The sequence below is a fragment of the Melospiza georgiana genome, chromosome 3 (genome assembly GCF_028018845.1).
Source record: "Melospiza georgiana isolate bMelGeo1 chromosome 3, bMelGeo1.pri, whole genome shotgun sequence".
Classification (NCBI taxonomy): Eukaryota; Metazoa; Chordata; class Aves; order Passeriformes; family Passerellidae; genus Melospiza; species Melospiza georgiana.
In genome coordinates this window covers 63,003,652-63,018,856 of record NC_080432.1, presented here as the reverse complement: position 1 = coordinate 63,018,856, position 15,205 = coordinate 63,003,652, and the positions used below count along the sequence as shown (strand labels likewise).

Genomic DNA, 15,205 nt, shown 5'->3' with positions numbered 1-15,205 from the left:
GCAAATAATCTGAAATTTTAGGGCATCTTTTCTTCAAATTAAGGATTATTTCAAACACCAAAGGATCTTGTCCTCTACTGGGTGCCATACCATACACAGCACAGTTTTTGGCTATATGCTAGTTTTTCCTATTAGTTTCCTTCTCTGTGAAGAAATGTTTTTGGTAATTACCAAGCTTTCAAGTATTCTTGACAAGTAAATTGCAGGTGAATGCAAGAAACTGACATATTTAATCAATATACAAGAAAAGTTTTCCAGTTTCCGAGCGCAACACGTGCAAAACGTGAGGTTGATCCGGCTCGAAAGCAAGAAACCGACATATTTAATCAACACACAGGGGTAGTTTTCCATTTTCAAACTTGCAAGGCATGAGGCTGGTCCTGCTCAAAGCAGCCATAAACCTTTAGGTGAACTTGAAGCCGTTCGGGAACAGAGAGCGAGGCAGGTTCAGGCGGCGGACAACAGCAGAAGGCAAAGGCTAATGATTAGTCAGTCCTGACACTGCTCTCAACTCGCTACAAACACGCAAAGCATTTACTCCTGACAAGCTAGTTAGAGTATGTGTGCCATCAAAAACAAACAAGAAAAGGAGGAAATTATAAAAATCCCTTTAGCAGGACCAGGTTCAGCGCACAGGGAGGACCTGGCTTCTTGCAAACACAGGCTCCTTCACATGAACCCCAAGCACCTCCGAAGGCTCCGGGGCGAGGCAGGGCCCCCGCCGTTTCAGCGCCGGGGAGGCTCAGCCTGACCCCACAGATTTGAAGCGCGACCGTGGGCTCGTGTTAGGGGGGAGGACATTACAAAATAAAGCCCCGCAGGAGACGGCAGGGCCGCCCCCGGTCCTCTCCAACAGGCGGCACTCCGTCCCCTCCCGGGGCGCCCCGAGGAGCGCGGGGGGGCCGAGCCGGGACTTCCCAAGGGGAGCGGCGTGCTTCCAGGCTGACGAGCCCGTGAGGAACACGACGTGACTCCACTTCCTCGAGAGCTTCCACTCGGGACGCGGCCGGAACGCGGAGCACGGGGGCGGAAAGGTTATTTGTGCCGGAGGCGGGGCCGGAGGAGGCGCCCGGTGCTGGGGCCGCCCCAGCCCGCGCTGCCAGTGGCTCCGCAGCTGTCGCTCGGCTGGAGCTGGGGCGCCGGAGAGCGATCCCACAAGTGGTTTCTCCTGGCGGCCGAGGAATTTCGTCCAAGGAAAGAAGCGGCCGGAGCAAGAGCGAGGTGTCGGGGGCGGCAGGAGAAGGAGGCCGGGCTGCCGGGGGTCGGCGCGCCGGGTAGTCCCTGCAGGTGCGGAGGAGAAGGGAGCGGCGCGTCATGGTGCCGGTGGCGGGCACGGAGGGAGGCTGTGCTCGTCTCCCTGTCTCCGGCAACCTTCGCTAGCGCCCGAGTGGGAATCCCTCGCTTCAGCCCGGTCGTCTCTTCCCTCCAGCAGCTCAGCGGGACCGCTCCGGGGCGGGCGGCGCAGTATGGCATCCGCCTAACACCGGCCAGCGCAACAGAGCCCGGGGCTGCTCTTTCACCGCCGGGATGAACGACAGCAGCGAGGGGACCGTCAGCCTGCCGGTGCCCGGCCCGCCCGGCGGCGGGACGCCCTGCGAGGAGGTGCTGGGCAGGAGAGCGCCCGGGGCCGACGCGGGCGCCCGCAGCCTCCCGCCCGACTTGGCTGCGCCGCCGCCCGCCGCTCTCTGGGCTGAGGACGCCGCCGCCGCCGCCTGCCCGAGCACCGCGGCGCGGGCCAAGGGTGGCGGCCGGCGGACCGCGGTCACCTACGTGATCAACGAGGCGAGCCAGGGGCCGCTGCTGGCGGCGGAGAGCGGCGCCCTGCAGAGCCTGCGGGAGGCGTGCGAGGCGGTGGGGGCCGCGCTGGAGACCCTGCACTTCGGCAAGCTGGACTTCGGCGAGACGGCGGTGCTGGACCGCTTCTACAACGCAGGTGAGAAGGGCTGCCCGGCCGGGGCTGGCCATCGCCGCCGCGGGACAGGCTCGGCCGGGGCTCCCGTCACCGCCCCGGGTTCACCGCGGGGCGGCGGGAGCAGCTCCGGCCGCCAACTCCTCCGGGGGCCGAGCCCCGGTGCCCCGCGGCCCCCGGCTGCAGCGACACCCCCGGGGTGGTCACAGAGGGTACGTGGGGGGACAAAAGTGTGCCAGAACCCGCTCTTGTGCGCCGCGCTAATGAAGAAGAAACTCTTAGGTCAGCAAGCGTACTGTGAATCAGTGCTGGTGGCTGCTAGCGGCGGGTTAAACGCTCCCTGGCTGCTTTCTCTCGGTTTCCTAACAGAGTGCAAGGATGCAAATTTGTACTAGTACGACGAGTGCGGGCTGAAACAGACAGGAGCTGCGAGGCCGTGGGAGCTTTGAAAAGCAGATTTGACACCAGACGCGTAGGGACAATTTCTCAATGCTGACACGGCATCTGGGAAGCTCCATGTGTTTGTGGTTGAAAGTTTGTGCTTTTGATATTGATTTCATATAATGCATCATAATACATATGATGGATGCGTTTGAACAAAAAGCTTCACACGCCGGTCGGGTTAGTTGGCAAGAGTACCCAGGCTGCATCCTCTCACTCCAGTTTGCCAGCTCCATGGCAATAAAATGACAGCACCTTTATTTGAAGGTGGCCTGAGGCTCTGTGTTATGATTTACATGGCCCCGTTTGTAAAAGTAATAACTAAAACTTTTCCGTATCTACTTATCTTACCGACAGATACGTGGTGTGAATGTAGAATAAAAAATACCCCTGCTTGCTAGATTTTCAAAGACTTCATACACCTAAGGTTATAGTACTGAATTAATTACTTTTTGCTTAAAAAAAAATCAGAAGCAGGCAATTGACCTGGCCTGCAATTTTAAGCTTATTGTGTGGAGCAGCTTTGGTGTATATGAAATACATGCTAAAAAGAAGCATTTAACAAGTTTTTTGTCAGATGCTGTAGTTTCCTCTTTTCCTGGGGAGGGGTGAAGAAAAAGGGAAAGAAAACTCAAACAAACAAAAACCTCCTGGCAGTATTGTAACCAGTTCTCACAAAAACTCTTCATGCATATGCCTGTCACCTCTTTGAAACTTTGCAAGCTTTGCCTCATGGACTGCTGCTTTCAGGCCAGTGAGGTGGGCAATTCTTAAGCATGCACTTACAGCTTATTCCTTTTGCCCTATGCAGAACTGTTTCCTTAAAAGTAACAATTCTCAGAAGTCAGAGGAGCTGTCCTCACAGGTGGAAATAGGAAGGCCATGGAGTTTCATTATAGCCTTTATATTCTCTGCATTCAGCTCAGAGGGATTTCAAGCACCCTGACATCTCTTCATTCCAGGGCAGGTGAAACCTGAGAGTCTCATGGTTCTGTTGTGGAAGCTGTTGCATAGTGAGGCTCAAGAAGTTGAATTATCTGTGATGTTTTTGTGCCTCTGACATTGGTTAATTTTTTGACTCCGAGCTGTTCAGTAGGCGGGGTCTTGATAGTTCATGGACGCTTTTCTTGTGATGGGAGATTTGACTTGAAGTGGGCCCCTTTTAATTCTGGCAGTAGGCGTCTGGCTTACAGTGCTACATAACTGCATGCTTATGTAATATAATTCGCTTATTTCAATGGCTTTTCAGCAAGCTGTAAATGTGAAAACACTACTTTGTCTTTTGTCCTGTTTGGCTGGAATTTGATGGAACTGTTGCAAACCAGAGAAAGTACTTTGGCATTCTGCTTTAGTAGTGAAGTCCATAAACATGTAAAGAACTAGGAGAGTTGATCACCTCCAGTGCCTGGACTGAAGAGAGCTAGATGTAGAAGTTTGCTCCACATATACTCTGAACCATCTGAGCTGACCACTGATAAACCAGCTGCAATCTGAAAAACTGTGTTATGCTGCTGATCTTAGGTCTAGAGGGATCTGTGGATTTTCATACTTGTTTTTTTATCTCTGCTGCAATTTCTACACTCTTTCTATTTTTAGGAATTAATTGTTCTCCAGTAGCTTTAGAATAGTGAGAAAATCTCTCTCAGATTTGGAACAGCATTAAAGAGTAGAAGCTGTGTAGTAGAAGAATGCAAATGGGGAACAGCATAGGAAACAAAACTGAAACAGCCTTGGAGGGTGTAGCTTTTGCACAGATTTTTTTTTTTTCACCTGCTTTCACATTCTCTCTTACCCTTCTTCTCCTCTTTTGCTGTGTGCTTTCCGTGATCAAAGGTGACGTTGGTAATAATAATAATAAAAATAATGAATATCTGCACAGTATGTTATTTAAAAAAAAAAAGTGTATTAAAATAGCACAGCGTGAGTAAATATGAAGTAAAATTTCAGCAGTGAAAGTGCTTTCAAATTACGTGATAGTTGAGTGGTCATATTCAGGGTATGAAGTCCTCCTGGATTCATGCTAAAGGTCAGCTAAGTTGCAAGAGTAAGGAATGATGTGATTTCATTAAGTTTTGGAAAATCAAGTTTGTAACTGTGTTTATATGAAACAAAACAAAACATTAAACCTTTCAACTCCTGTAATGCATGTAAATTAACTGTGATTTACAAGGACAGACCTACAGTACAACCTACCTGTACATCATTAAGGCTCCCCTTTTTAATGTCACATTTTTTGCTTTGTATAACACAGTCTGACGTCTTGGTGGTTTCTGATGGATGTTTGCTTCATGCCTTTCACTGCTTCAGAGAGGACTTGAAGGAGTATTAACTAAAATATCTTAGATGAAAATACTCATCATCCGCTCTAAATGTAGATTAGCCTACTAATAATCTCCTGCCAGCTTCAGTCAACTATGGCCCTTAAGTGCTGAGACATAATTAGCAGTGCATATTTAGTGAGTAGGTGTCAGCTATGTATAATTGAACCATGCATGCACCAAATATTAAGAGTGAGCCTAGTCTAGCATTTTTGATTGCATGGCTTAAATTCCACTTGATTTCAGCAAAAAAATTGAAAATTGTTTCTTAAAAAGCAAATGTCAAATGAGTCCTGGAAACTGCTGTAGACGGGTCTGACAAAAACAGAGACTTCAATATTTATGACATTTTCTTCCACTTAAAGAGTAAGGTAAAGAGAGGAAAATGTAGTTCAATTTCTTGCAAACCTTGATGTATATGGATTTAATCAGCTGTCTTAAGAGCTCTTTTCCTTTGTAAAGAGGATGGCTAGAGTTTGGTTGCTTTTTTTTTTTTTTTTTTTTTTTTTTTTGTCTCCAGTAATTTTAAGCTGGTGCAGGTGAATTACAGGTATCTCCTAAATTCTAAATTTAATTTCTAAACACTTCAGGAATATTGTAAGAGTTGAGCAATTAAAGATATGTCAAAATGTATCTGAGACACTATTCTACAGTACAGTAGATTGTCATGGTATTTTAAAAGTCACTGAAGCTCTTGGTATTTGTAATTAAATTATATTTCCTCTAAATTTTAATTACTAGATCTGCATATCCGGTTGGTTTTTCTTTAATTGCTCAGTTTCTTTTGGAAACAGCCATAAATGGGTGTAAAGTACTTAGAGATTGTTTGGCTTAGGTAAGCATTCTTGGTTTTGGTAATTGAAATTAGAATGATTTTCTTTCTGAGGAGATCTTTACATAGTCACTTTGTATTACATAAGTGACTCAAGGACTAGCTGAACAGAGTGTTTGAGTAGAGCAAAATAGGTAAAAGTATGGAAAAAGGAAAAAAGGTCTCATGAATTCAGTAGTCTGAATGAAGTCAGCTCTTCATGGGAGGGAGATGCTCTAAGTCAAGGTAATTTCTTCACAAATGTTTTTAGAATCAGACAGGGATGTGTATGGTAGTTTGCTAGATGCAAAACATTGTGCATTCTGACTTTTAGATACGGTCTCAGAGGGACTGGTGAAATATGGGATCATACAGTTACTGAGGAGGATATGAGTTTTCTAATCTTTGCAATCACTGGTTTTAGGTCGGTTCTCAAGATAAACAGCTTACCTGATGTGCTTTTCATATAAAACTCTCTTTCTAACTTTAACCTTGTCTTATAATGGGGAATTTCAATTTCATTAGCTTCTTATGCTCAAGTTTCATCCATCAATGGCCCTTAGGATAGATAGCATTTTCTACTAACACTGTTGTGTGAGTCTATTGAGATAATTCTTCAGAACAGCAATGATCAACTAAAATACAGTTCATCAAATAAGAGATGATAAAATAGGTCTAATGTCTTATCTTTATTTATGGAATTCAGCATTATTGCTTTCAGAATTCATGCAGGCTTGAGCTTGAGATTGGCATGTAGGCTTACTGGGCTTAGAAACATAGTGTGCAACGTTCTTGGGAATTGATATAAAAAATGACAAAAAGTTCAGGGAACGAGTACAGTCACTGTGTGAAGGTGAACATTACTTCAAAGATGTTCTACACCTAAGTTGTTTCTGCAGATTCTACAGAACATTTGCGGATTGTGCATTTAGAAACATTTACAGGCACACAGAAATGTAGTAAAGCAATACCAGGGCTCAACAGCATTCTTGTGGTTTCTTCCTCTAAATATGATAAATTCTAGAATGCTATTTTTTTCGAGTGGGATTTATGCCTTTATAGAAGTTTCCTGAAGTTTGTTATTGTGGCATCCTAACACAGACTTCCCTCTTAAACCCAAAGAGGGTCATATTCTATTCAAAACTAATGTTCTAGATTCTAGAGGTTGATGTAAATATTTTCTGTGGTAAAAAGCAGAATGTATCCTACCATTTTAGCTGTTTGTAGGAGCAAAAAAAGTCACTAGCGGAAACAGTAATCAGAACTTTTGTTCTATTCCACATTATCTCTCAGAACAAGTAGGTGTTTTCACCACCTTTTTCTTGGTGCCTCCCGTTTCATATTTTTTCATTTCACTGACAGAGTTTTGTTAGACACTTGAAATACTGCACATACTTTCTGTGATTATGCAGCACTTACATTCATATCTTATTTTACTTCTTTTTGACACCCTCCCCCCCTTCTCCATCATCCCCCAGGTGCTGCTGTAACCCCACTACTGTTTCTAAAGCATCATGACTGGAGAATCAAGTGATAGTTCTTATTAGTGTAGCAGGTCATGCAATATTCTTGTCCAATTTCAGAGTCCAGGACAACTACTAAAAAAATAAAAAGAATCTTAGTCCCATTGTCGGTGGAAACCATGTTGGAAAATTCTGTGTTTCAGCAGCAATGATGCAAGTGATGAGTTGGAGCAAGAGATGCCAAGTAAGTTAATAATGGTGTGCAGACTTGAGCTGATGGCTGCCTTGAGAGTATGACCATAATCACACCAGGGATGCAAAATATTATGAGTACAGAATCTTTGTGTCAGAATGCAAAGAACATATTGTAATGTTTAGGTGGGGTGGGTTTTAAAGCTCTTTTTGATTCTGCATATTGAGTCCAGATTCTCTTAGAAAGCAGCATTAGAAACACAAACCAAATGCATGGCATATCTTTGACACAGAAGAGTATTTAATTCCAAAGCACCTGAGTGTCATCTACATCTACAACCAAAAATATGAGTCTGGAAAAAAGTCCGTAATCCTGATACAAAATTTGTGTGTTCATAGTGCTAGTGGAGAACTTCTGATTTTATGAAGAAATTATGGGATTTGAAACAACATATTCACAAATATTTCCATTGCTGGACCAGCTGTACATTTTTATAACCAAATTCCAATATTGGTGCTGTATTGCACTACTCTCATCAGGCTGCTTGTCAATAGGTGACTGGAAAACCAATATTCCCCTAGGTTCTGTCTGAAGCAGGAGGAGCACAGCAGATACACCCACTCCATGTATGTGGGCTGTGAGACCTGAGTTCTCTTTCAGACCCTGTCACTGGCCTGTCACAGCAATTTGTAGCTCTGCTGTGCAGAAGGAACTTCCTCAGGCCTCTCCCACAGCTGAGAGGCTTATCCAGCATGTGCCTTGGGTGTGCATAAATACATAAATAACATTAAGGGTATGCTCCTGATGGGTTTATTTACTCAAGTATTATCAGTGAGACAGCTGACTAGAGACTCCATGTGAAGGCTTTTGTTGGATTATTTAGAAGTTACTGGAAGTTACTAGAAGTTAGTTAGAAATACTTCATGGTATTTGAAGTGGTGGGAGGAAAGCAGGTTACGAAATTATTAGGGCCCTTAAAATACTTTAAAGATGTAAAACTCGTGAGGCATCTGTATGAGCAGACATCATCTAAGTTTATTCCCCACTGAAGAAAATGCTGACTGAAACTAGATGAATGCTTTTTGAGTAATGCAGAAGAAAGCTTGTGACTGATTTTTCTGCAGTTTGCATTTCTGTAGATCTGAAGAGGATGTGTCATAAAGAAATTACTCTTGAATTTGCTGCAGTCATGATAATAATTTGGCTTCTCTTTTTAGTAGCTTTCCAAAGTAAAGAAGCACAATACAAAAAGCTGTAAATGTAGCAAGTGACAACAGCTGAAACAAGCTGTGTTAAAGCCTAAAGGTTCAAGTGAAAATTAGAAAAGACCTTGTATACATGTTTTAGCAACCTTGTCCTCAGTAAATTTCACTGTTTGGTATGTCTTAAAAAAATTAAGTTAAGCAAGGGAAAACTTCAGTTTTATGGCAGTTTTTCTTTTGTCTCTTTTAGAACAGCTGAGTTTTGAGTGTATTCTGTGGTGCTGATAATTTAAAATTTGTTTCTCTGTCTCCTCAGTACCTTTGGGACAGTCTGTATTTGGAATTGTTGTACTTGCGTGCATAGGTAACCTGCAAGTTTATTTGTAAGTTATACCCAAAGGAATAATAAAACCTCAGTGGCTCTATAGTGACGGGGATTTTGCAAGTCTGTGTTTAATAAAATGGAAGTTATTGCTGGGATTCACATCTGTTATTGTGGGCTCCCTGCTTTAGTTTGTCCCCAAACATCCGCTGTCCACAGTAGTCTGCTCCTGCTTTTTCAGTCTGGCTTCCCTGGGGGTTGATACTCAGCAGAACAGACACACTCAAAGTGCGGCAGTTGTTAGAATGAGATAAACATCTGTGCAGTCAGCAAAGTCATCTCATACCACAGAACATGTGTGTGTGTGACAGATGACAGAAGAATCTGTTTTGACAATTGGGGGATTTTCTGGTAATTACTGGTGGGTAGATTTCTGTAAGAAGTTTGTAATTGTTTGTGTTCCAAGAGAACATGAACCTCAGGCTGAGCTTGACATACCAGCACAGGCTGCTTTTTGGTTTATATTACTTTTTTCCTCTGAGACCAAATTTATGCCTAGAGTGATGCAGATATAATATTTCAGTTATGAAAAGCTGCTGATCAACTATTAACAACGGCATGCCAGAGTTGAATTCTCTTCTAAATCGTGTCTGCCTTTATTAATAAACATTGGGATGAGTTTGGATGCAGCATGGGGCTTAAAGATTTCCCACAGTCTGAATCATTTGAAGCCAGTGGGAATCAGTGCTCTTTCAAATCCCACAAGAAATGTGTGTTTTGATTTAAGAGCTAGACACCCCTGTAAAAAATTGGCTCTGCATTTCTCCCTTACTGTAATAAAGTAAATGAGTTGCTCTGGGACTTGCTTGCTGATTGTGTCAGTGGGTGTCTCTTGCAGGGAGTGCACTCTGGGTGAGTAAGCAGCTGGTGCTTTCAGTGGTGAAGACAGTTTTTCAGTGATATCTTCACAGAAGAGTTATCTGCGCTTCTTGCAGAATTTATCTGGTTCTCTTCTCCTTCACATACAGTTTTAATGCTGGTTTCATTACAGGCTTATTAGGGACCTATAAACTGAGACCTGCAGTCTTTGAACTGTGAAGATGCAGGTTAAACCCCTGGCAGAAGTCTATTCTGCAGTGTTCGCAAGTCACCTGACTGTAGCGCAGGAAGCCCTGGATGTGACCAAGGCAGACCCAATGATATACCAAAAGTCAATGAGCAGTTGTACCACTGTAGGAATTAATTTATGGTTCTGAAGTGGGCCCCCTCCTGCTTGGGATAAATTTATTTAGTTATCTTGACACAGTAGCCAAGTACTTCATTTAACTCCACCATAGAGGCACACCCAAAAGATTAAATGCTTCCACTTCCACTGCTCCACCTTCAATATGATTTTTGCAGCTACACATACTTTTTAAAGCATGACAGTACTGGCTTTTTTTCTGTAGAAGGATGTATCTGAAGGGAAACACACTAGAAGTATGCCATAATTTTGGTTTTTATTGGTTTATTATTGCCTTTCAGTACAATATCTCAGATAAGGTTTCTTGACCTTCCTCCAGGAACCTTCTAGCTGATTTGAGTGAAAATAGATTGACTTTAACCTGAATGTATGCATGCTGAGTACTGGTTATGTTTTCAAAAATGTAGCATGATAATGAAACCAGGATTTTGGTTGTGTGCTGCATCCAGTCTTCACTCACTCCTTGCAGCTCTTGCCAGCAATGGAAGTGACATGTGGCATCTGTGGAGAAGGGGAGAAGCCATTTGCCTCTTGAATGTAACCTTGTCTTCCAGATCAGAGTTGGAAATGAGAGGTTTTTGCCAGGCAGTTGGTGTGAACAACAGAGGATCCCTCCAAATCTCCTTCGGAGTGGAATTTTGTCAGTTCTAACATTGTCATCATTCCTGGGTTAAGTGCAGTTGCAAAAGGCTCAGTGACACCACGCTGACCACTTTCACAAGAAGTGATTGTTACATGTGTAAAAAAAGCTGAAGTTCTGTGTATTTATGTTCTGTTTCCCTGAGATCAGTTTCAATTTTTGTTTTCTGCAGAGCTGAACTTGACTGTTACTTCATATGAAAATAAATATACTTCCTTTGATACTTGAAGTCCTTCAATATATAATTTCTTACAAGGGTTTTCAGTGACCTTGCAAATCATTCAAGTTGCTGTGCACAAACTATTTTCTTTTGCTTATTATGTTGAAACTTATTTTGGGAGGTAAAGTTTCCTGATGAACTCATTCAATATTTGTATATTATTTACATTTCAAGACTGTGATGACTCTAATTTCCAAAACTATTTTTATGATTGCATGTTAATTAGAAGAGGAACAGAATTTCTTAAAGACGTTTTTTTTTGGTTTTGGTTTTGTTTTTTGGGTTTTTTTTATACTGTGCTTGGTTGTTCTAGTTTCCTTTTACATCTCTCAGGGTTTTTATTATTTTGGGAATTTTCCTGATTTATTAGCCAGAAGTAACAGCTCTGTGTATAGTGAATGTGGCACATATGAAGCATGGCAGACATTGCAGGACAAACCAGAAAAGAAGTGGCCCTTCCAAAATAATATAGCTGTACAGCTACATTATTATATAATATGATACTATTGCTATAAACTTTGAGGAAATGCTGGGGTCTTGCAGCAGTGCCCAGTTCTGGTTTGTTCTTGAAGTATGGTATTTCCTAACCCTACATCAGAGTGAACAGAGGTGTTTTTTTTCCTTCTTCTACTTGCTGCCACAGGCTAAGGGCAGCATGTGTGTACCCTGACTCACAACAACCATAGAAGGCTTCCAGTAGTGAAGGCTGAACTTCCCATGGCTGTGCCGAGTCCAGGTCTGTAGCTGGAGAGAATACTTCATCAGCCCCTCAGCATGAGGAAGGAAGCCCTTTGGCCTCAGGTAGAACTGGGGACTCACAGTGGATGCTTGGTTCTGGACAAGCCTTTCAGGCTGGAGCCTCTGTGGGCAGCACTGTCCAGAGCTGAGACTGTGATGGAGCCCAGCCCAGCTGTGCTAGCAGCTTTTTGCTGGACCAGTCTCAGGGTGTATTGCAGAATGCTCTGTTTATGGGAGAGAAGTGTCTCAGGCTGGATTTAGCAGCCGCTTCAAGAGCTTGTATTAAAGATTTACTTAAATATGCTGATTTGATTGAGGCTTAATAACAACGGAAGACAGTGGAGGTCATTAAGTGTGGATTTAACATGGTTTAAATACACATTTGGGTGCATTTCACAATTCTGAGGTACATGGAGAAAGTCTTAAAAGTATGTGTTGTAAAAGCATTCCACAAATGAAACAAGAAAATGAGGATTCTTGCCACTAATTCTGGTCCAGAAACCATGATCTCCCTTTTCCAGCTGATGCGAGAAGGCCAAAATGCAATAAGAGCACTGGGAAAATGGACTGAACTAAAGCAAGAACTTTTGCAGCAAGCCCTGCCAAATGGGTGTGAACTGGAAAATTTCCAGTCCATTTTGTTGCTTAACTGCTTGCATTTTGGTCTCTGTTCTGCAGCATCCCAGAAGTGTCTCTGCTTTGAGTGATCACTGTGTTGACAACCTGATACTTGTCTCTGTATCCTCTCTGTTTAAGTACTTTAATAGTAGCTTCAGTTGAAAAATTTCCTGGTAGGCAAACCTTACCAAACCTTAGTGGATTTCAGCTGATGCTGTGGCTGGTTGTAAACTGGCAGATACTTGTCTTCAATATTTAGTTCAGTTTGTAAGAAATTATATATTCCTTATCTATTATGAATTGAAGATATTGATTCACAGACACAGACCTGGGATTGTTCAACACGGACAAGACTTCAGGGAGACCTCATTGCAGCTCTTCAGTACCTTAAGGGGGCTTATAAGAAGGAGGGAGAGGAGCTTTTTATATGGGTAGATGGTGACAGGAAAAGGGGGAGTGGTTTTAGACTGAAAGGTTAAACTGGTTTTCAAACAGAAAGAGGGTAGGTTTAGAGCAGATGTTAAGAAGAAATTCTTTACTCAGCAGGTGGCAAAGCACTAGAAAGGATTGCCCAAAGGTTGGGGATGCCCCATCCCTGGAAGTGTTCAAGGCTGCTTTGGATGGCCCTGAGCAACCTGATTTAGTGAGTGGCACCCTGCACAAGGCAGGGGAGATAGAATTGGGTGAACTTTGATGTCCCTTCCAACCCAAGCCATTCTATGATTTTGTGATTTAGAGCTATTGCCATAGTAATGTCAAGTACTGTCTCAGATTTGTAACATTGAAAGTTGACGTGGCACATTTTCAAATAACCTTAATGCCAATAAATAAATACAAGCAAGATGACAGTTACTGTAATATGCATATTAATATTAGAAAAGATAATTACTCTCCTGCTAAGAGTATAGTGCTGCCTCATTCTAGTTGCAGTGCTAAGTAGGGTAAGACAATCATAAAATCCATTTTTCTGTGCACTTACTCTCATTAAGTAGAACTGCTGGAATAGCTGAGTATATTGTGTCCTTTGAGACGCAGTCCCACAGCAGCTTAAGTGGAGAAGAAAATGGTCTAACACACTTCTCCCTGGTGCTTTCAGTGTTCAGGGAATGGCATGATGAGGTAGGTCACAGAGCTGGCCTGATGGCCAACTCACTCCTTTACTTCCTTCTGGTTAGCTTTTTGTTGAGTAAGTTCTGTGAGCTGTGCATGCATTCCAGAGGACAGACCAAAAGCGGGACTGCAGACACCTGTGTTGAGATTGTCTAAAGGCGTGGTTTCGTGTTATTCTTGATCTTGGCTCCTTGTGGGTTGCCTCATATCCTTTCCTCTTCCGGTCAGGGTGGCTGAGGAATGTATTTCATGCTGTTGTGCCAGCTGTTTGTGCTCTCAGTCTGATGTTTTTCAGATACTTTCAGTTTACAGGAGTGCTTGAACACATTCTCTGAGTTTTGCTGTGTACTACAACAAAACTTGATGACTTCTCATAATCTGAAAGTTCAAAGATTCTGCCACCTGAATTGAAATTTTGACTACATCTTTGCTAGCAAATGAGTATTTGTGGTGTGGTGTCCCACTCTTAAGGGGAGCACCCAAGATCCATAGGTACTCATGGTCGAAAGGAATGACAAAAGTCAGAGGGTCTGCAAAAGCTTATGAAATTTCATTAGGTTATATACTTGCCATGAAAATTGGTATTTTAGCCCATTGTTTCCCAGTATAAGCAACAGCAGTGGGTTGTGAATAAAGGGGCAGTGTGAAAAGGAAGAGAAAAAGATGGGTGAAAGAGCAAAAAAGGAAGAGAGATCAGCAGTCCTGGCTCCAGTGTTGATCCAGATGGTGCGTGGCTGAGGTCCTGGGATGCACATGCACTTGGGTTTTGTGGGGGTACCTTTTTATAGATAAGTTTTCTTGCCCTGGAGATGAGTGTCTCACTTTCTATGCAAATTACTTATCATACTCAGTCCATTCTTTTAGACCTTTCTGGAAATGGGTCAGAGGGCTTTGGAGATCTTTGGTGGTCTTGGTCCCCCCTATAGTCCATGCCCACTTCTTGACCTGATTCACATGCTGCACTGTGTTGTGCTTATCTCCAGGAGCCAGAACAAGGATGCTTGTCCCGGAAAAGTGCTGCTCTACCTCTATATGGCCCCCTTCTCCAGCCACATCCTGTTCTTTCTCACAACAATCCTTGGTTGGCTCCACAGTTATCCGGCTATTGGTGTTTGGAGACACACACATTAGTCCCCTTATCTTCTATGCTTCTACACATGGATAGCAGAGTTCAGCAGCCTTTACTGTTAAGCTGTTATCACTTCTGGCATGCTTTTGGGCTGTGCCAATGAGTAGAGCCTCAGTAGCATTCCCAGTGACCTGTCTGAAGGGAGCTAGGAGGCTAGGAGAATTTAAGACTGATGTAAACTGTTCCAAGCCACTCAGTCCTGATGCAGAGGTGGGACCTGGGGCATGTTTAATTGGTGACCATGGCTATACTGGTTTCCTAGTTTAGGTGTAACGAGTGTGCTTCTTTGAAGCTTTGGTTTAGAGCTGAGGAAGTGCAGTTGCAGTGCCCTATCTATGCAGGAAGATGGGTTAAAGATACTGTATTTGTGAATGCACAGTTCCAGCAGCTACCTTAGCTTCCAAATTCACAGTCTTTCTTGAGGCCCTTAAATTGAATGAAGGGCAGTGTGCAGCTATTGCAAGTCTCAGGCCTCAATGGTCACTCAGCAAATAACCTGCTAATACATGCTGTTGGTTGAATAAGAATCTTTCAGATCCACCATATAGAACTGGATTGCAAGCATAACATTCGTGCATCTTTTCCAGCATAGATCATCAGTTTGTTTCTGCAGGAAATGTACGAAATGTCATGACTGAATATGATGTAAAAAAATTCACTTTCCATCTTAATACATTTGATTTTTGTAGTCAAAAACTGATAACTCAGAGAACACATCTCAGTTTTTTTTTTTTATAAAAAATGTAATATTTTCAGTTATTAAGTTCTGCTTAAATGTAACTGCCCTGTAGTTATATTGAAAAGCCTTCAGTGTGGCAAATGAAGAAGGTTTACTGCAAAAGAAACAA

At 43.1% G+C, this 15,205-nt stretch overlaps 1 protein-coding gene across 1 annotated transcript in view; it reads left to right on the top strand.

Annotated features, from left to right (window-relative positions):
- The first annotated feature begins 1,132 nt into the window (after nucleotides 1-1,132).
- Nucleotides 1,133-15,205, top strand: part of MAP3K5 (mitogen-activated protein kinase kinase kinase 5) — a 98,054-nt gene continuing 83,981 nt past the window's right edge. The window contains exon 1 of the mRNA XM_058020791.1: nucleotides 1,133-1,933. Within this exon, the coding sequence (XP_057876774.1) occupies nucleotides 1,528-1,933 (406 nt within the window). The 5' untranslated portion in view covers nucleotides 1,133-1,527. The remainder of the gene's footprint in view (nucleotides 1,934-15,205) is intronic.